This window comes from Pantherophis guttatus, chromosome 1 (assembly GCF_059756535.1).
Source record: "Pantherophis guttatus breed Tessera chromosome 1, ASM5975653v1, whole genome shotgun sequence".
Lineage (NCBI taxonomy): Eukaryota > Metazoa > Chordata > Lepidosauria > Squamata > Colubridae > Pantherophis > Pantherophis guttatus.
Window position 1 is genome coordinate 155,595,288 of NC_142063.1, and position 22,202 is coordinate 155,617,489.

The 22,202-nt window shown below is 41.6% G+C and overlaps 1 protein-coding gene across 11 annotated transcripts in view; it reads right to left on the reverse strand.

Annotated features, from left to right (window-relative positions):
• The window catches only part of LNPK (lunapark, ER junction formation factor), a 63,204-nt gene that overhangs the window by 29,465 nt on the left and 11,537 nt on the right, over positions 1 to 22,202 (reverse strand). For 7 of the 11 annotated variants that reach the window (XM_060688026.2, XM_087882037.1, XM_087882036.1 and 4 more), the window contains 4 exons: positions 20,622 to 20,663; positions 19,118 to 19,305; positions 15,673 to 15,731; positions 2,928 to 2,968 (listed from right to left, as the gene is read on the reverse strand). In XM_060688026.2, coding sequence (XP_060544009.2) covers positions 2,928 to 2,968; positions 15,673 to 15,731; positions 19,118 to 19,305; positions 20,622 to 20,663 — 330 coding nt within the window. Of the gene's footprint in view, positions 1 to 2,927; positions 2,969 to 15,672; positions 15,732 to 19,117; positions 19,306 to 20,621; positions 20,667 to 22,202 lie in introns of all 11 variants that reach the window. The other 4 variants (XM_060688025.2, XM_060688027.2, XM_034427894.3 and 1 more) reach the window with 1 other exon arrangement.

Sequence of the window (22,202 nt, forward strand, 5' to 3'; positions counted from 1 at the left end):
TTACATCAGTTTATCAGTTACTTAGGAACTGAGGGCAGGGCAGCATCAGGAAACAACAATCAACAACTTAATAACTGGCCAACAACCCCCCAATTAACAACTAAAAGCCACACACAACCAGGCTCTACATAAATATTATGCATAGAACAGCCCATTGCATCCAGTTTGAAGAGAGAGATGCTCCCCAAGGATGGGCTCCAACACGAGCCAGGAAGAGTAATCCTGGTGACCAATTCAGATTGGATCCTGCAGCATTATCCTTGGACACATATATTTGCCTTAATTTGCGATATTTTTCTCTTTTAATTTACTTTGTAATAGATTATATTACTGAAATTATTTTAATAAAAATGATATATAATTTAAAAAAGAAAAGTAATAGATAACAAATTATCAGTCAAGCTGGGGCAAAGCACAGGAAACAGCAAAAGGTAGAGTAAAACGTGAAATTAGAGTTGACACGGTGCTTATTTGCTGGGCATGAAGAAGAAAGAGGATGTAAAAACAGCAAGTACACAACAAATTATAAATGAAGAAAATCATTCTGGTTACTTTTAAAGATACTAATTATTAACTCATTAGTTACTTGAGTTTTATATCTGCTAATTAAAAGATATGCATCTGGCTATGTCAAGTGAGGAATTGCACAAGAATATGTTATTGGGTACTACGGTATATTCACTCTTCAAGCTGACACCAATCTCACAGATTTATTTAAAAATATTCAGGGGTTTGCCATAAATCACCTGCATGCATCTCTGACATATATTTGAGACTTGCTAATAGTACCTAAGATGATGCAATGGCTCAGCAGTTAAGACTTGGGCTTGTTGTCTGGAAAGGCAACAGCCCAGATTCAAGACCCGAGCAATGCACGACAGGGTGAGCTCCTGTCCTCACCCTATCTTCTGCCAATCTAAAAGTTCAAAAATATGCAAGTAAATAAATAGGGATCATTTCTGTGGGAAGGTAACAGCACTCTGTGATGTCATGCTGGCCACATGACAGTGGAATCAGACAGCGCTAACTCAATGATCCTTGAAATTGAGATGAGCACCACCCCCATAGATGGCAACAACTAACAAACCAAAATTTGTCAATGGAATATATTAAGTGAGAGTTTTATTACTGTCTCCTTAAGATAGGGATAGATAAACCCCCTCTCGCCAGGAAGCAATGGAGTCGGGAATGGCAAGAGTTATCCAAGAAAGTTGCAGCCTTCATTTTTTCAGACTCTTGTCTACAACTTTGAGTCTATTAGCTAGAAACAATACAAAACAATAAGTAAAGTGCTGGCTATTGCTATATCCTCCCACCTTACTTCAACACTGGAATTCAAGTTAAGGTGGAGTTAAGGCTAATCCAAGTTACTTTATCTACAAGGAATGCTACAGATTGCTCATACCAATTCATTAACTCCTCAGTCATCCCCTTTCTCACATCCTCATAGAATAGATGCCTCAGTATGAAAAAACAATGCAAATTTACTTTACAAATATATACAATGAAATCTATGAAGTATGCATTCTTAGCTATAGCCACACTATGGGATGTTGCTCCAAATGTGCTTTATTTCATGTTCAATGCAATTCATTCTGAATTTGCCGCTATTTACACTCAAGCTGTTGCTCCTTCTGGTTCACTCTGCTCAAATTCTCCATTAAATGGAACAGCAGAATTGGTTAAACAGTTGCCATTATCCTCCCTATCCAACAAACCTGGATAGGGATTGAACATGGAAGATAGACCTGGAAGAGATGAACTCCCTATTCTTTCCCTCTGCCAAGCCCAGGACACAACAGGCTGGCATTTTTATCTTAGAGTAAATTCTGGATGATAATGATCTAATGGGCAATCATTTGGGTAATTTAGTCTTTATCTCATGGATTTATAACAACTTATGAAATGTAAGAGCTTATTATTCTATTTTTTTGTCCACATCTCCTTGACCATAACCGACATTAACCACTTCTGAAGGCAAAACCTTGCTAAGCTACTAATACAAAAATGATTTGCTGAATACATTAGAAAAATGCTGGTATATTTCTAAAACTTATTATTAATTTAAATAAACATAAAAGAATAAAGAACAAACAGCTCCAGATCAAACTTTATGCTCACAGAAATATGTACAACTGATGTAGGAGATGACCAGCCTGAGACTGAGGGAGGAGTAAAATGTGTCATTAGTCATTCATGCCTACAAGAGATCTAAGTCCAGCCCACCTTGAATTCCTTTCTATTCTTAACTCCTGCAAATTTCCCTTGAGCGTTAGTAGTTCAAATAAATGTAGATTAATGTAATGCTTACAATAAATCTTTATACACATTTGAATTGCCTGGATCTCCTGATTTCCCTGGTGCTTGACAATTGACTTGTCACTGACACAACTTTCAATGGAGATGTGCCAAAAATGCACAAATGATCAGATAAAGAAATCTTATTAAAATTATATTGATTGTAATAAACATTGAATAATCACAAATATATAAATGGTACAGTCTCTTCCCCACCACTCCAATCCTGTTGATGAATGCCCATCAAAATATATTGTGGATTAGAAGATACTTTTCTCCCTCCATGCAGGGGTGAAATTCAAAATTTTTCCCTACCAGTTCTGTGGGTGTGGCTTGTTGGGCATGGAAGGGGAAGGATATTGCGAAATCTCCATTCCCACCCCATTCTGGGACCAGCCAGAGGTGGTATTTGCTGGTTCTCTGCACTACTCAAAATTTTCAGTTCTAAAGAACCTGTTAGAACCTGCTGGATTTCACCCCTGCCTCCATGTACAGTTGACAATAACAGCTCAATCAGTTGAACATATTAACTGCATTTCACATACCCTTTAAGAATATCTGCAACCAAGTGAATGTTATATAAAACACAGAGATAAGATTTCAAGAAACATATTTAGATAGAGACTTACTATTTTTTTCTTCTGGGATTTTAAATCTTCTAGGGCTTCATCTAGAAAATAATATTTACAATAATATTTTAATACTAATGGGACAAACATATCCACATCCACAATAAAGAAAATATTGGATACAAAAGGTATTTTCTTCACACCCTGATCAGGTTAAAGTTCTAATGGAGTATTACCCATTCTCTTCTGGCTAACTAATGGGATATTTAATAAAATACATCATTATTCATAATCAGCAGCTTATCAATTTTGCTGCAAGTGAATATGATAAGTTTAAGTTTTTATGCAATGCTGTACCAAGTAAACTAATATTAAAAGTAATATTGTTTTCACATGTCATAATATCTTTATAGCCAAGGCAAGAAATTAAAGTTGATACGAAGCTACTATCATAGAAACATTATAGACTGGGAAAAGAACATGAGTTTAAGTTTAAATAAAAATATAGTTTTAAAATATTAAAAAACAATCCCAGAATTAAGCAGATACTCAGTGCCATACAAAATTAATAAGAACATTTTGTTTAAGAAATAAACATTCGTCAAAAATTCTAATGGAAGAGAAGCAGCAGTATGACAGATTGCATAATAATGTAATATTTTAACCCTTCTGGAAAAAAAGAAAAAAAAACTTTAAATGTCTGAAGTATTTTTGTGAAGTCCCTGCAACATAAATGTTTAACTCAAAGCAATTGAAAAAAAATATTGAAGTATAATAACAGAGTTCATCCCTGGGCCTCTTCAAAGCTAATGTCAAGATAAATAGAACTGAACTGAGAGGCTTAATGTATGCAAGGTTTATGCCAAGGGCACCCACATAATTTCAAATTCTGAAATAAACAGCTGTTACAATCTATTCAAATGCAGTGGACTGATTATAAAGAAAGAATGCTACTATAACTTAATTATTACATGCTAAATGAAGTTGGAAAGGTAGTTTCACATCACCAGTTAAACAAGAAGTTCAAGAAATGGGATCGAGTAAACCATGAACTCACAAAAGTACTGCAAAGATTTATACATTCTGCATATTGTTTTAGGTTCCTTTGGAAAGAGTTGTTCTATACCTAAACTTCAATAATTTATTAGCTGAACTGTACAAATACCGCAATTTCCCTTTTCCCAAAACCACAACAGATTTTAGTTTTAGTTTTAAACCACCAGAATTAGGAACACATCGTAAGAACTTAAATAACATGCTGAATTCCTTTCAGATTAAACTCCTTTCTATAATAAGATTACTCCTGCCAACAATGTCTTAAAATATTTGCCTGCAGAAAACTCAGTCAACAATAATTCCACTCTCTTTAAATGAGCAAGAAAGAGTACATTAACCAACTTGAAACCAATGCCTCAAACTCATTTCTCAGCGGAAACAATTTCAAATTATGCTTAAAAGAACATTGTTGGTTCTATGGTAAACCTCCTGTTTCGGAGTGTATTTTTTATATTCCTTATTCTCACCTAGTTTGGCTGAAGAGATTGTTGCATAAATTGTTTAATACGTACATCAACTGGAAGTTTTTAAGCATCACCTGTATTACATATAAATCCCTCAAAAATGTATACTACCAAGAAAACAAAGGATTCAAAACATCTTTTTTGGAAAAATGAATCATGTTCAAGAGTAACATTTATAGAATTCATGCTTTCAAATTGTGGCGACTGCTTGGACAAGCCCCTGCAGTTTTCTTGGCCAGATTTCAGAATTTTCAGATTTTGCCATTTCCTATTCATTAGGGCTAGGAGAGAATCACCCAGCTGGATTTGTGTGCAAGACTGGACTAGAATTCAGTCTCCCACTTTCATATTTCTGGATATGTTAAAAACAAACCACACTGGCTCTCTAGCATATATAATGCCACACTGAAAAGAATGCTACCTTCAACAGAAAACCCAAAACAGTCATGGGTATGCCCAAATGGTTTTGTGTAACCTAAGAGTCATTACAAGTAAAATCAGACTGTTCTATAAACAATTCATTTGAATATGTTTTAATAACAAGTTTTAAAAGTTCCTTTAAATATCCTTTAAATATCTAGTACTTTATTTCAACTTGCTGTAAATTTTAAGTGTACTTTAAGTTTATCTAAGAGCAGATAACCTGTTGGCAACAGCCTATCAGGTACATGCAGCTCTCAAACCTTGTAGCCATAAGAGGAAATAGGTATATGCATTCAGTGCTTATCATATGTTACACTGCTTGGGGATACCAAACCACCCCATTAGAAACAACACTAGAAAAAAAAAATCACCCTGGCCATCTTTACAATGTCATGACACCCATGCCCTGCTTCCTGTGCTAGCCTGTACCAACAATAGTAAATAATACTAAAAAATAATATAATAGTAAAAATAGCTATGTAGCACGTAAAATTTAATCTTCAAAAGATGCTTCACACAGAAACTGCTTTTCCTGTGGATCCCGGGAAAAGGCATAGTTACTTTAAGATGCTACAGATACGTGCTACATATCTGTTTCTGCTTTCTCCAAAGCATTTTTGGCAATCAGATCTGAAGGGCTAGTAAAATAAAGTGCAGCCACTCCTGTGTTTGAAGTTTACATTATGGCTTGTCAAGAGGATAGTCCCTTCACATTATGTCAACTCTGATCAATCCCCTTTCTTCTCCACAGTCTGCTAATTGCAGTCAAAAAAATAATAATAATAAGTGCTGTTAACTTCAAGGAGACAGATTTTTTTTTTTTTTTGGACTATCTGATAATATGCTGGTTTGCTATGGAGCTTATTTGGTCTAACATTGAACTTTGAAAGCAAACTGAAATATTACAAATCACTTTTAACCTTAACTTAAAATCTGCATTTTTGACATATACAATGAGACAATTATATGAGAAGACATACAAATAAGCATCAGAATGAAAATGGTTGTCCTGTTTATGAACAACTGTGCTCTCCTGATGACCGAATTGCATGGTTCTAATTGTTTTAATGTTTTGTATAATTTGTATGATTGTTTTATTCTGTGGTTTTTGATACTGTTTTATGTTTTAATCGTAAGTCACAAATATGAGAATAGTGTTCAACGGTAGCCTTACACAGAGAGCATTGTGGTAATCCAAACAAAAAATGGGCAGGGTGTAAGTGACTGATCTCATGATCCAGAAAAGAGCACACTTTATGTTTTTTTTTTTAAATGCATGAACAAACAGCTATTAGAAACTATTAGATAAGCAAGTGTTCCATGCTAGGATACTTCCCTGAAAAAAACCAGGATTGCAGGCTGCTGTGCACCAATGCACATATACATCAGTGGTAGGATTCAGCTCGTTCGGACCAGTTCAGGAGAACAGGTAGTTAAATTGCTGGCTGGCCCCTCCCCTCCCCACCCCTTCCAGGAGTCCCCACGCGCTCCATTTTGGCTCCCAGGTAAGTGCAGGGAGGCCTCCTAGGATCAGAACAGGGCACGGGAAGGTGCAGCATGCCCCCCCCACCATGGCCCATTTTTGCTCCCAGGAGGCTTCAGGGCTGCTTCCTAGGTCCAAATCGTGGTTCGGGGGGTGCAGTGCATCTGCCTGCAGCCTGTTTTCACTCCCAGGAGGCTTTAGGGAAGTCTCCTAGGCCCAATATGGGGCACGGGGGGGTGCAGTGCGGGCCCCCCCGGGCCATTTTCGCTCCCAGGTTATAGAGAGGCCTCCTAGGCCCAAAACAGGGCGTGGATGGGTGTCACGTTCCTCACTCGTGGCCCGTTTTTTCTCCCATGGGGGTGCAGAAGGCCAAGTGCTGCCTGTCACATCCCCTGGCCACTCCCACCATGGCCATGCCCACCCATTCGGTCATTAGGGCAGAGAACCGATTGTTAAATTATTTGAATCCCACCACTGACATACACTATATAAGGAACTCTGACTTGATACCAAACAAATTTACAAGGTTTTTTTTTGATAAACAGGAGTCACAAACAAAGCAGAATTCTTCTATTTTTAATAACACTATTTTTTGTTATTAATATAAGAAACCCCAATTACCTTGAAAAAAATAATTGTAGGATTTAATTTTGCTCTTAAATTTTTGAGTTAATATAATTCAGTTTTATGACTCAATTTTTAACAAGCAGGTTGCTTTATTACATTCAGTGTCCATACTCTACACTGATTGCTCATTAATCCTAATTTAAGTTTGTGAATATTGTGAAGTTTGGTATTTAAGATGCTTAGTGCTATATACATTTTATACATTTTACAGAACAAAATAATAGCATGGACCATGCAAGAATATGAAAATATTCTACAGCTGTTTATACCTTTCCCCCAGGATCAATAAGCTGTCTTACGCCATATTTAAATGCACACACACAAACATGCACACACACACATACTATACACACAAATTTGAACTATATGGCCTAAAAACCCCAAAATGAAGCAGGAGAATGACTTAATAATTTCTGCCAGTCTAACGATTTTTCATTGCTAACAGGTTTTTCAAACAACCAAAATAATGCCAAAACATGGACATCACCAGATGGAGTTAAGAGAAACTAAATTGACTATGTATATATGGTAGAGGGAGGTGGAAGGACTTAGTTATAACAGCAAAGACATGGCCAGGAACAGATTGTGAAACAGATCACAAACTACTCATGGGCAATTTCCAAGTTAAGCTAAAGCAGAAGAAGAAAGCCAACCATTTCCCATGATATGATCTTGAGCATATACCCAACATTTTCAAGGAGAACATCAACAATCACTTTGAAGTTCGAACCTCATTCATCAGGAACCAGAGAAACTCTGGAATGAATTTAAAGAAGTCATTAGAAATGAATGTGAAAAGAGATTGCCAAAGATAAAAAAAACCAAAAGAAAGCACACTGGATATCAGAACGAACAGTGCAAATTGCCAAAAAGTAGTGAAGCCAAAGATTTCAGGAAGGAACTTAACAAAGAATTTCAAAAAACTGTTAGAAGAGACAAGAAACAGTATTACAATAATATCTGTAAAAGCAGTAAAGATGGAAAGAGACATGGAAAAACAAGAAAAGTTTTCCAAAAGTTCTCTAAATTTCAAAGATAGATGGGGAATGCTGAAAATTGTCTACAATAGAAATCTCAAAATCAAAGACATCTGCCCACAAAACCAAATCAGCCCTCCAGTCATTAGCAAATTGGAAGGTTAAAAGAATTGAGGTAGCATCTATAGAAATATGGCAAACAACAGAAGAATCAATAAAGGTTGTAACCAAACGATGACAACAAATCTGGAGAACAATACAGTGGCCAACCAATTGGACGACATCAATCTATATTCCAATAGTAAAGAAAAGAAATTTAACAAAATATGCAAACTATCATATAACATCTTTAATTTCAGATACTAGCAAAATAATGAATAGGATTATTCAAAGCATATTACAGCTCAACAAGGGAAGAGAGATGCCAGATATTCAAACTGGATTTTGAAAAGGTTGAGGAGCATGAGACATTGTTGCTGATGCATGCTGGATAATTGACAAAGCTAAAAAATATTCAAAAGAAGTCAACATATGCTTCATTGATTATAGAACGGACGTTGTCTTACCTGAACGTCCCTTTTCGGGGCGCTGCGGATCCACTCCATAGATGGGATTTCTCCTCTTGTCTGACAGCAACTGAGAGAAATTGTAACTTAATTAACCCACCCTCTGTGCTCTAGCCACGCCCCCGCTCCAAGTCCCCAGTCTTGAACGAAGGCGCAGCACAGCACGATGGGGCGGAATCACCCACGGACTGGAGACGGAGAGCTCCACGAGATCTGGGAACCAAGGCCGGCGTGGCCAATGCGGCGCCACTAACAGAACCGTAGCTCTTTCCGTGATGATCTTCCTGATTACCTGTGGAAGCAACGTGATTGGGGGAAAGGCGTACAATAGTCCGGTTGGCCAATGACACCTCAAGGCGTCCGCGTCCTCCACCAACGGAGTTGGATAGCGGGAGATGAAATGAGGGAGGTGAGCGTTGGCGGGAGTGGCAAAGAGATCGACCACCGGATCCCCAAATCGGAGACAAAGCTCCCGAAACAGGCGCGGATGTATTTGCCACTTGGCCTGGTCGATCACCTCCCTGCTGAGCCAGTCCGCCTGAGTGTTGTTTTCTCCAGAGATATGGTCCGCCCGAATCGGCAGGAGATGCCGCACCACCCAACCGAAAAGTCTCTCTGACTCGAGCATCAGAGCATGTGATTTGGTCCCCCCTTCCCGATTCACGTGTGCTTTTGCGGACGTGTTGTCCGTGAGGACCAAAACATGACGCCCCTGAATCGTCAATCGGAAGTGAAGCAGAGCCAACCAAATCGCCCACAGTTCAAGTAGATTGATGCTGAGGACACGCTCGGTCGGAGTCCAGATGCCCTGAGTGATCTGAGTGGACAGGTGGGCTGCCCAACCGTGAAGGCTGGCATCGGTGGTAATCACTAACCAATCCAACACAAGGAAGTGGCAGCCCCTCTGGATGGCCAGGGACTTCCACCAATGCAGAGACAGGCGGAGCTGGGGAGGAACTGGTACTTTCTTGGATGAATTGGCACGCCTCTCCCGTTGACACGGGAGAAGAAGCCATTGTAAGGGGCGAGAATGTCGGCGGGCCCACAAGACGATCTGCTGGCACGAAACAAACTTCCCGAGCAGCTGAGAGAGGGTCACCAACGGAACCGATCTCTGGATCAGGATCTGGTCGATCAGGGTCGAAATGTCCTGCACCCTCTCCGGAGACAGAAACACCTGTCATTTCGCCGAGTCTATTATGGAGCCGAGGTGTAGAATGGACGTGGATGGTGTGAGAGGGCTCTTTTCCAGGTTTATGGTGAACCCGTGTGCTCGGAAGGCCTCCAATACTCGATCCATGTCCTGAGCTGCCTGGACCTGGGATGATGACAGGACTAGAACGTTGTCCAGATAGCACAGGGTCCTCATCGGCACCGATGCGAGGGAAGCCGCCACCACTGCGACCAGTTTGGTGAAAGTTCTGGGCGCCAAGGAAAGCCCAAAGGGCATGGCACAGTATTGGAAGTGCAACCCCCCAAACTCGAAGCACAGAAACTGGCGATTTGACAGGTGGACAGGCACATGAAGATAAGCCTTGTGCAAGTCCACTGACTGCAAGAGATCCCCTCGGCGCACTGAAGCAAGAATTGAACGCAGCGAGTGCATCTTGAAGCGACGGTAACATACAGCACGGTTCAATTGCTTCAAGTTGAGGATCCCTCTGACATCCCCTGAGCTCTTGGGCACCAGGAAGAGGACCAAGTAAAAACCCGTCCTCCGCTGGTCCTGTGGCACTGACTCTATCACCTTGATCTCCAACAGGTGAGCAATCTCCGCCAACATCATCTGACGACGCTCGGAGGACAGCGGTACAGGGCACCTGATGAAACGTTTCGGCGATCGGTCCACGAACTCGATGGACAGACCCTCGGTCACCGTTCGACACACCCAAAGGTCCTGAGTCGACAGTTCCCACTAGCGGTGAAAACTCCCGAGACGACTGCCAATGGGACCGGAGACCGGCGAGTCATTTGCCCCACCTGAAGGTTTTGGAACCGGAGCCACGAAAGGGGCGCTTTGACGCGGCCTGAGAACGGCCTCTGTCTCGAAATGTCTGTCGGTCGGAGAAACGGTCCGCCGAGTGGAACGACTGGCGAAAGTTGGATGACCTGCCGGACCCAGAATAGGCACGAAAGGACTGGCGGTGCGTGTAAGGAGTGAAGCGCCTGTCCTGCCTCCGGGAAGTCGATGGAAGGACTTTCCGCTTATCCTTGTCTTCGACAAGGACAGGATCCAAAGCTGCCCCGAACATGGTAGGCGCTTTATACGGCGCTGGCGCCAGCTTCCATTTAGTTTTGAAGTCGACCTTCCAGGGGCGCAACCAGAAGAGGCGGCGAGCAGTGACGGAAGCGGCGAGGCCCACGAGGTGAACTTCATGGAACTCAAAGAGGCGTCCGTCGAATATTCCGTAGCAGCAATAATTTTATTAATGTCGTGGTGTAAGCGTGTTTCCTCTGGCGGCAGGTGCTCTTGCAGTTGTCGAAGCTAAATTAATGAGGCACGATTAAAGAATGACGTAACTGTTGCAGTCCTGATGGCACACGCCACGGCCTGATGAGCCTTACGGAGGGCCAATTCAGTACGCCTATCTTCCGACCTCAAGCCATCCAGAGGTTTCGCCAAAATCATGGACTGGGAAGTGAGGCCCGCCACTGGTGCATCCACGGATGGCAGCTCCAACAGCGACTCCAACTCAGGCGCTGAACAAAACAACTTTTTGTCCAAATTGGTGGGTGCCGTAGACGAACCCGGTTGGCCCCATGGTGCCTGCAAAACGTCAGTGAACTGAGGACATGGAGTAAAGTCCTTTTCATGCTTGGCCTGCTTGAACAAGGCATCATGTGGGCCAGAATCAGGCTGGAAAGAGGAAGGTTGCGCGCCAACGGACCCCAAATTAGTAGTTAGTCGCGCCTTGTGGAGTAAGGACTTAAACAGCGCCAGGCGAAACAAACCCGTAAAGGCTGGAGCATCCAGCAATAACCTCTCGTCCTCAGAAAGCTCGAGGTCCACAGGATAGTCATCCTCACAGCCGGAGCCCTCCGACGAGTCAAGTTCACGGCGCAGCGGCAAGCGAGAATGTCGCAGAACGGGAGCTGTCTGCGTCTCACGAGTGCCCTCCCTGGCCGGACTTTGGACAGCAGACTGTGCCCCCGCCGCCATGATGGAAGCCAAAGCCGTAGAGAGCATGGCCTGGAAGTCAAATTGTGAGCTCGTGGCAGGTTGAGGTACAGAGCGGAGACCCGCTGCTGTAGGTGTGAAAGTGGTGGAAGGCTGTTGACGGCACAACCGCTGGTGAGAAGGTACCCATGCCACTGAGACGTCTGGAATCGACTGCGAAACACCTTTGGCTAGTGCCAGCGGAACCGAAGTAAATGGTCCTGACATGCCATGACCGGAGTCAGGGGGCTCACGTTGATAGGCTGTCCCGGCCTGGTCATCCAGCGCGGTCACAGCGAGTTTTGCTTTTTAAAATTGTCTTTCCAGAGCCTTGTGTCCGCGAAGTGCATCTTTATCGGCCGATGAAGATGACTTAGAATGGTGAGGTTTACGGCTGCTGGAGGCCGACTTTTTGCCCGAATGTTTTTTATGCGCCATCAAGGATCTGGCAGGACTAGCCTCCTGTTCCAGGTCCGATGAAAATGACGAGTCCCCCATGGCAAATGCGACAGGCGGAGACGCATCTCAGAGTAGAAATTAATGTCCTTTTTATGTTTTTGGTTTTTTTAACTGTGGAAAAACTGTCCCACCAGACAGACACCACTTGATGAGCGTGAAATGTGAGAGCCCCTCTCGCTGCAGCAGGAGAAGCTTGCCAATCCAGGTGGCCCGAGGCCTCAGCAATAGTCCCTACCCGGGGGGAGGGGCAGGGCGAGAAGCCCGCACAGCTTCTGAAACCCCCAAGTAGTCCATCTAGAGTTCCGGCAAAAAGGGGTATTAAATGCGTGGAGAAATGCGTGCAAACGCCCCCCGCACTTCTCTGAGGAGAAGCCCACGCCGACAGGCCGATTCAAAATGGCGGGCGCCAAAGAAGATGGCGACAAAATGGCGCCCGCTGCTCCACTTACTGTCAATGAAGGCCGATGGTGGCGGAAACAGGTCTGCGAGCCCCGCACACACAGCCACACAGCCTGACCGCAACAGGATGCTTGCCGGGGATCCTCAGCTGGCCACAAAGACACACAAGCCTGGCTAGATTGACGGCGCCGCCCACAGAGCCCTGACGGGATGGTCGCCGCACACCTGCCTTTGAAATTTCAGGCCTGCACGATCCCGTGCAAGGCCCGAATGCCGTCTGTGTAGATCACAGCAAAACTTGCAGGCTGGCAGTGGCAGGCTCACGTAGACGAGACCTGGCACCCAATAACCTCCGTTGGCTTCAAGCATAACCGGATCCGCCCCGAAGGAGGAGGCCAGAGCTTTGGAGGCAAAACGAGCGGCATTCAAGGTGGAGTCCACCAAAAATTGCAATGCTGCCATGATCTTATTCAGGTCCTGCCTAGCACGCGAATCCCCTGGAGACAGTTTGTCTTGCAATTGACGCAACCACAAGAGGGTAGTGCGATTGAAGAACGAAGCCGTGGTAGCTGCTCTAATCGCCCAGGCTGAACTTTGCTGGACCCTCTGGAGGACCAAGTCCGAGCGGCGCTCTTCAGGTCATAGACCTTCATCCGGATCCCCAGGAACACCAACGTTCGGTAACAAGGCGGCCACCGGCGGTTCCACAGAAGGAATTCATAAAAGAGAGTCCAAGTCCTCGGCCACCTGAAAGTTCTTGCAGTCATTGGAGGACGGGAGTGGCGCAGAACCCAGAAAAGACCACTGACTTCTCATCACATCCAGAAAGAGGGGAGGGGTAGGGATCGAAGTCACCGGCCTTGAAAGCTCCGCAAACATGGGGTCCAAGGCTGCAGAGGAAGAAGAAGAAGAGGAGGCAGGCACAGGGTCAGCGTTTGGAGACGACAAATGGGCAGTATTGACGGCTTTGAAAAGCAAGGATTTGAACAACGCCTGTGGAAAAAGTCCGGTGAAGGCCAGTTGGTCCGGTGGTAGATTGTCATCATCTGACAGCCCAAAGTCACTGAAATCAGCCTCTGTCAGAACCGATGGATGACTCGAATGCGAGCCAGTAGGGGAGTCAGGAACCCGATCCGAATGAGCGCTCTCCTGGACTGCTCGCTCTGGAGAAACAGATATGACTGACCGAGACGAATCCGGCCTACCAGCAGCATGGCGCCCTGCAGCCAGAGATCGTTGAACTGCAGCCTCAATAAGCTGATGAAGTTGCTCCGGGAGAAGTTGGAGAGTTACAGCTGCGGTAGGAGGAACGTCAGGGGTCGTTAAGGCCATTGACTCCTGGGCAACCGTTAGGCTCAAGGAATCATGCTGAGTTTGAGACTCAGCAAGCTGATGGTCGGGAGGACCTGCAGGTTCCGGGTGGGGCGGGGGAGGAGGAGGACCTGAACCCCATAAGTTGGTTGTTGAAATGACCACTGGGCAATCTTGAAGTGACAGCTGATCCGGGGTGACAGGGCGTGAAGCGCCCACAGGAGCCAAGGCCTCCCCGGTGATTGGAGCAGGAGCAGGCGTCGAAAGAAGATTAGCACTAGCCCTGGCGCACAATTTAGTCAGGACCTTGTCCCTTCTTTTTTTGGCCTTAGAAGATCCAACGTGATGACCGTGAGACCTATGGCGAGAGTGCGCTGTATGCAAGGCCGGGGATGGCTCCTTGGAGGCCTCCCGGGCGAGTGGAGGGATAACAGACGAGGTGTCTGATTTACCCTGGTCACTGGCACTGGCCCTCCGGCCGTGCTTGGATTTTGCCACTGCTTTAGGCATCCAAGCGGCTAATAGACCTCAGTACAATCAAGTCCAGCAGCAGAGGTCAGGCAGTATGAATGGGAGCGTAAACTAACTCCACAAGTGCCAAGGGGAGCGCTAGACTCCACAAAATGGCCGCCGATGCCAGATGTCAGCTCACAAAATGGCGGCTAATAAATGTCCCAGTCCAATAAGCAGCAACTGCAATAGAGGGGCCAAGGCTGCAGTAACAGAGCAAGGGGCTGTTTAAAGTCTGGAGCAATTTAATCCGAAGCAAGCCCCAGCGCCGCCGCCCGGCAGTGATGGAAGCGTGGAGCTCCGCTAACAAGCGATTAGCAAGTGGCGATAACAAGTGCACTGGCTCAACAAAAGGACGATCAAAGGGAGAGAAGACTAGTCTAGGCTGAAGTAGCAGGAGCGCAGGGGTTAGCAGGCGAACAGTTGACAGCAGGAAAAAAAAAACCCAAGCAGGCTTGTCAGGAATCAATTTAAACTGCGAAGATTGGAGCGGCGCAAAAAGGGTGCTTCAAAATGGCCTCTGCCAACTCCGCGGAGCGAAACTCCTCACCAACGAACCTCTTGGAAGCTGGGAAAGTCTCTGAGGGCACCAGACTAATAAAACGCCAAACGAGCCCTCCGGAATCAAAGAAAAACAATCCTGAAGTCTAAAGCCGCCCTCCACGAAGGAGGCAGGCTAGGGAAAGGTTAGCCCCGATCAGCAGAAGTAGCGAGGCAATCCAAAAAACACCAAATTCAAACGTAACACTCACAGCGAAGTCAGACAGTCCAAAGGGATAAGGAAGAAGATGCAATTGTAGTCAAGAAATCCGAGTCAAAAAAACCAAATTCCAAACAGTAATAAGAAATATAAGCAGAAAAGGGCACAGAGCTAAGACCCACACGCCCGTCCAACTGAAGGACTGAGTCAAAAGCTGGACCTGCCTGGCAACAGGGGCGGACTTTAATGTTATTGGCTGACTCAGTCCTTCAGCTGACTGGGCGATCTACCCACACTGGCTGCTGTCTCCACTAACAATGGAGAATAAGCTGCTTGCGTAGCATACCCATGGCTTCCAGCCCCAGACAGTTGGCACAACTGCACTGCTTTTGATGTGGACAAGACAGTAAGCAGACACTTGACCCCACAGAATGGGGTAGTGGTTAGGGGGCAAACAAAGTCTGAACGTGTTTAACTGAGTCGTCTTCTCTCTTTCCAGCCATGGGAAGAGTCATAGTCACATGATTTTCCACTTAGCAACCATTAGCGGCAGATTTGTTGATCTCAATTAGGGTCATTAAGTGTGGACTACCTGTATACAATGTCACTCTATTAATATCATGTTAATTCTTACATGATCTAGAAAAAAGAAAAAGAAAAATAAGATACTCACTATTTCTTTCTGTTCTTTTTGAAAAAAAGAAGATGAGGAGTGTTCTTATAGACCAAACACTAAAGAGAAGAGAAAAGTTAGAGGGTAAAAAAGAGAAAGAACATCCAGCATTAAAATCTAAAGAGCAAACTGAACATTGTCACTGTTTGTAAGAATTTAACTATCATCTGTAATGCATCGTAACTAATCCCAATTTTAATAAAAGAAACTAATGCCAAAAAAGTCATGTGCTTAGGTAACCACCTCGTTTCATGTTATAAGTTCACTGAAAGGACTTGTTTCAAGCAAGGACAATAAGACAGCAAAATTTGTATTAGAGGCAAAGACTGCAGACTGTCAATTGGAAGGCAAAAACCAACTACTGATCCATCCCCTATCTTAATAAAATTGCATCCAATTAAGGTGCTCTATGGAAGGAAGATATGCTGTCTTATTGAAATTCCATCATTATATGTCAAATAAAACCAGAATTTAAGACAAGTGGAGGATAATACGGTTTCTGTATTTCTTCCTCTCTTTTACGGAAACATTTATAAAAACAGGATAAATTTCTGTAACACAGAAATTTCTGTGTTAGAGACATGCAATTGCAAACTTTTGTTTACGGTGAACCAAATAGCAAGCTCTTTAGTATGAGTAAAACTAGTTCACCCTTGTGCTGTATTTGAAATTATGAACAAGGTGGCAAAGTTGAACAGCTTTTGTCAGCAAATGTAATACTTCATTTTAGCCATCTCACAATACAGATGGATTAACAGGAAACAGAAAAACCATACTAAGCTTTTCAGAATCAATACTTTTCCAAATCATTTCAGTTATCTACCTCTGGATAGCAGAAATATAAATATTAATTAGATTTGCTGCAATCTTGCAGCCATCTGAACTTTTCAGCTCAGATATTCTCTTTCCAGAAGTGTGCAATTTCCAGAAAATGTAGCATCAGAAAATGTTCTGGAGTTTTCTTTCTATGTAAATACGTATACTTCTAGTAAGCATAATCATCTCAGTATCCACAGTCCACACTGTGTACTTGGGCCACATTATCTGATGTGAAATAAATTAAATCCAGCCTATATTATGAGGCTTAAATGGTACAATCAAAGTAACTATAAGGTTCTGCAGAGGAAAAAAAACGTTTTTATTGGAATGTAGGAAATGGTAGTCAACAATAAAGAAAACATAATACAATCATAGTACACCTTTTCTAAAATGTTTTTAAGTGTTTTTTTAACATTTTTGCCATGAATAAATAAAATCTAAAGTGTTTAATAAAAATACTTTGAAAAATAACATAATTTTGAAACTGTCAAACTTTTCTGAAGTTTGATCAGACCCTGATCTCTGAATAGCCCTAATTTTACTATATAATTTGTGAGTCCTTCTTTGCTTGTTTGCAATACATAAAGAGCTTTACATATTAAAATTTATTAGGAATATAAATATTTCTGATTTTTTTTTTCATTTATGTTTGGCAATTCTATAAATGTTTTGAATTTAAAAGAAGCTAAGCTGAACATTTTGGATATAAATAGCAAAATCACTGAAAATGCCTTCATTATCTTACTTTCAAAATTAATTTGAATGCATGCATTAAGCTAGGCAGCAAACATATTCCAGAAAGCCAGCAAACTTTGCCAGCATTGGTAATACTATCAGACCCTTGGAGAGTAGCCCAAGGCAGCATTTTTCTAGGAACTGCAGGCCAAGAAAGGCTGGCACTATTTATTTTGCTTAAGACTCCAGAATTAGCACCAGATCAAACTACATATTCCACATAGATTCACATTTTGACTGAAAGAAAAAACAAGTTGTCAACAGCTAGTCATTCCTAGCAGGGGAAAAACAATTGAGATTAATTCTATCTGATCTTGCAAAGTAGGTAACCTACTACCACAGAAACAAGAAGAAACAAAGGAGTAGCATTTGGGGGTTTTCTTTCCCTTTCCAGAGGCTTTTAAAAAAAATATATCCTTCTCATAAACCAGCGTGAGAAAACTGATCTGTATTCTATCCAATTAGTGCTACGGCTATAAGAATGTGTTAAGAGAAGGCAGGCGAGCAAGTAGATTAGAAGATAAGAGAAAATGGAGTTCTAAGAAGCCCCTGACCATCCTGACCAGGGCTGTTGGATTGAGAGTCAGTGTTCCTTGGTCTTGGTCTAATTATTCCAAGGGTTCCTATAACCCATGATTCCTCTATGATTTCACTGACCTCATGTATGCCTGACAGTTCCTCATGTAGTAATGCAAAGTTGTGATTGCCATAAATACAATCACTATATTTCTGTGACTCCGGAGTGTGTCAGGAGTCACCAAACAGTAGTCTAGGACAGGGCTGTTAAACTCATGGTCCATGGGCCAGATGTGTCACACGCTGGCCATGCCCGATTTAGCGAAGGGGGAAAAAGCCACAATACGTCACATGGTGCCGCTGTGACAACGCGAGTTTGACACCTCTGGTCTAAGACACAAGTGACCAAACTTTTGGCTTGCCTGGACCGCACTGAATGAATAGGAATTGTCTTAGGCTGCATATACAATATGTAACATAGTTAATCTATATAAATCACATAATAACGTTAAAAGTTTATGTTGTTGTAGAGCTGTATTACTAACTTTCCAGGATTGCATGCAGCCCACGGACCCGCCTTGTCTAGTATCATATGCATGCTCTGGCCAAAGTTACCCATTCTGTATGGAAAGTTATTTTCTTAGTCTCAGAAAACTTTATTTTCTTTTTTTAAGCCCGAACAAAGTATTTCCTTCCTAGCAGAAATGTACAAATCTATGATGTGAGTATCTTGTGAAAACTATGCAGAGCGTGGATTTGTACCTCAGAATGGCTACTGTAAATCAAAGAGTTCTAAGAGTCCAGAACAGCACCATGCAGAAAAAGCTGCAACTTTAGAATTATTTAATTTAGGTGGGAAAATTAATAATAATAATAATAATAATAACAATAATAATAATATTTATTTCTTACAGCATTAGAAATTGGGATCATCCAATAAGACGTAAAATGGGCAATTCAGGACAGGCAAAGGAAAGTACTTCTTGGTACTTTCATGGAACACACTCTTGCCGTAACACAGGGATAGCACTTCAGATGGTGAATACACAAATTAATGGAATATAAAATTATCGTTATTTGTTAAATTTATTTACCACCTATCTCGTGGCAAAAATTATATATTAGAGCATGTCTTGTTCAAAAATAACAACAGAAGGCTACTGGGTTTCCATATTCATTATGAACTTCTCAGAGGTCCTGGTTAGGTTATGGAAAAAAACTGTTTCCTGACTCCTTGTTTACAAGATCTGGATAGCTGCAGAGAGCTCAGGATAACACTCTATTTCAAGAAGAATCCATAGCATTCTTTTCAACTCTTTCTTCATAAAGTCTGTAAATATAACAGAATGCTATGAAACAGAAATATTTTACTTACATCAGAGGAAACGCAAAAAGTGGAAGAGTCATAATAAATCGAGCAGTCCATTCATCAGGAAGGTACCACAAATAAATAACTAAGCAAATAAGAAGATAGAGGACAGATGAATAGAGGAGAAATCTTCCAACCCATAGCTTTTGCTGCCTCTGATTTTTTTCTCTGAACTCTTCCAGTGACTGGATATCCTGTAAATATAAAAATATTTATATTTTAGTATCTTGGCAGCATTTTAACTTTCTAAAACTTGTATCTGAAAAATTAAGAATGAGATAATGTACTGAATAACGTTCTAAACCTGTTTATGGTTTGTGTTCAGAAACATAGGCATAACCCACACTTCATACATATACAAAGATGTGAGGCAGAATAGAGAAACATCTGTGTAAGAAGATGAAGAAAATAATGAGGTACATTTTACTTTCTCCTATATTAAAAGAGAATAAGTTATAAAAAATTATCTTCACTTCAAGATTATCCAACATGCCTGTAGAAACTGCAGAAACCAGAAAGCTCAAAAATGTAGTTTGATTTTTAAATATAGTTTATTATGTAAAAATAAATAAATGCTTTTGACTGGGTAGTCCTTGTTTAGCAGCTGCCTCAGATAGCAACTGTTTGCAAATATGATGGTAATAAATGTTTGTAAAAAACATTTTCTGTCATTTTCTGACAAATGCCCAGATTTATGCCTAAATTTTTGCACCTGACAAAAACACACATTGGAGTGAGAATAATTTTATCTAAATGAGATGCCAACAATCAGTAATCTTCACAGCATTTCTGTCTCTCAGTCATGTGGTTCACTTAGCGACCATGTCATCGGAACAAATTGAGGTTGCTAAAGAAGGACTAGCTTTAATTCTGAATAAGCACTAACATAGATAAATCTAATATCTTAACTATTATTTTTTATTACATTGTGGCACCAAGTCAATGTTTACACCTGGTCACCGATTGGACTAATCCATTCAGTTTTCTTAGCAAGATTTCAGAAACAGTTTGCCATTGCCTTCTCCATAAGACACAGATGAGACTATGACTGCCCCAATATGGATTTGGGCCCAAGATGGAATTAGAACTCATGGTCTCCCATTATCTAGTCTGATACCTTAGCCACTGCACCAAACTGACTCTCATATGTATTACCTACATGGAAGTATTTTTACTAAATTCAATAGGTAAATTAATTTGTTAATCATTTGTTCCACTCTAAGAAAAACGGAGTCTTTGGCAACAGCGAAGAATGTATAGTCTCTTTTATTTCCCCTTCTTAAAGCACTTTCCTCCTAAAATTCAGCATTTTATAAATTTTCATTTTTATTTATTCTCAAATAGCCTGCTTCTACCTAGAATGTTTATGCTTGTGACATAGATAAGATACTCTAACTAATCATCCACAATTTTTTTTATATTCTCTAACTTAAACTACATATAACGTGACACCTAAAAAGATAATTAAAGCCTCTCAGCTCATAAAAACAGTATTAAAAGGATATCCTACCTTATCAAGTTTTTCCAACACTTCTACAGTGGAAGGTTTTGCCTGCTTATAAATGAAAGGAAAAAGCTGTGAAATATTACCCTGAAAGACTAGATAATAAATACTATCAAACGAACAAAAGTTAGAAATTTGGAGAAGGGTAGAGTTGTAATAATTTGAGTAATAGCAGACTCCCGTGCAAATTTTTTCTCTGCTTATATAACTTACTTCCCCAGTCACCTCATGCTAAGGTGATATATTACTAGTGACCACAAGTGCACATATGAAGAAGCATTTGTAACACATGCACTGTAACTTTTTCCCATAACTTTAACTGCCTCCACAGATTACATGAGAAAGAAATGCAATACAGTAAGGAAGCAGAAACTGCAATTTGCAGAAAGGGGGACCAATTTCTAAGAGAAAAAATTGCATAACAGGTCGCTTGGCACTGTGTGTTTTGAGCAGCACATATCCTCAAAATCAATATTACTATGTAAAAGAACAGATCACTGAAGTAACAAATTTCACTTGACTGAGACCATCCCAAATGAAGCAGTTTCCCAGGTCTGTAGAGAAGTAACTTTGACTTCTGGGTGATATAAATTGTTGGTGAATGCTTGGGGGGAGAGGGAGGGAGGGAGGGAGGGAGAAAAGAAGACAGAGAGAGAGAGAGATGTTCCTTGACTAGGATATGTTAAAGTTTAATAGGAATTTTAAGAAGTGAAAAAAACTAGTAAGTTTATGGAAGTTTTTAAAAAGAGTAAAAAAATAAATAAATTAGTACATGGAAAAATTCAATTAATCAAGTTGTAAATTTTAGTAAACTTCAATGTAGATATTACTGTATTTTTCGGAGTATAAGACGCACCTTTTTCCCCAAAAAAAGAGGGTGAAAATCTGGGTGCGTCTTATACTCCGAACGTAGCCCCACTCAGCTTCTCAAAGGGAGGTTTCAGAGGCTGAAAAAAACATCAGAAACAGAAAAGAAGCCCCCAAACAGAGCTTCAGAGGCTTTTTTTTCTGAAGCTCTGTTTCGGAGGCTTTCGGAGGCAGGGAAAAAAGTTTTTTCTGAAACAGAGTTTCAGAAGTTTCAGAGGCAGCAAAAAAAGCAAAAAAAAAAAAAAAAAAAAAAGCAAGGCAGAGAGTTCACAACCAAGGAATCTTTTGCTAAAATTCACCTCTGGAAACAGCTGATTGGGGGTATTCCGGGAGGCCTATCCACCTGCCAATCAGCTTTTTTCTTATTTTCCTCCCCAAAAACTAAGGTGCCTCTTATACTCCGAAAAATGCGTAATTATCTTTCTACATTTTCCATAAATACAAACAGAAGATTCCACTTTGCTGTAAGAATTGTGATAAGGTCCTCTTGAATCTTGAACAGGTTTGTCTAGTTATGCAGAATTAAATAAATTTATTTAAAGATAAAATCTTTGTCTATATCTCTGCAAGGACACATTAAAAGCAAGATGATTTTGGAAACTATAAATATAGGACATGGCCAAAAGTCTCATGTCACTGCTCCACTTGTTATCAGTGCTCCAATGAAGCTGAAACAAAAAGGGTCATGCCAAGACAGGTTTGAAGGAAGTCCTGCAGCCA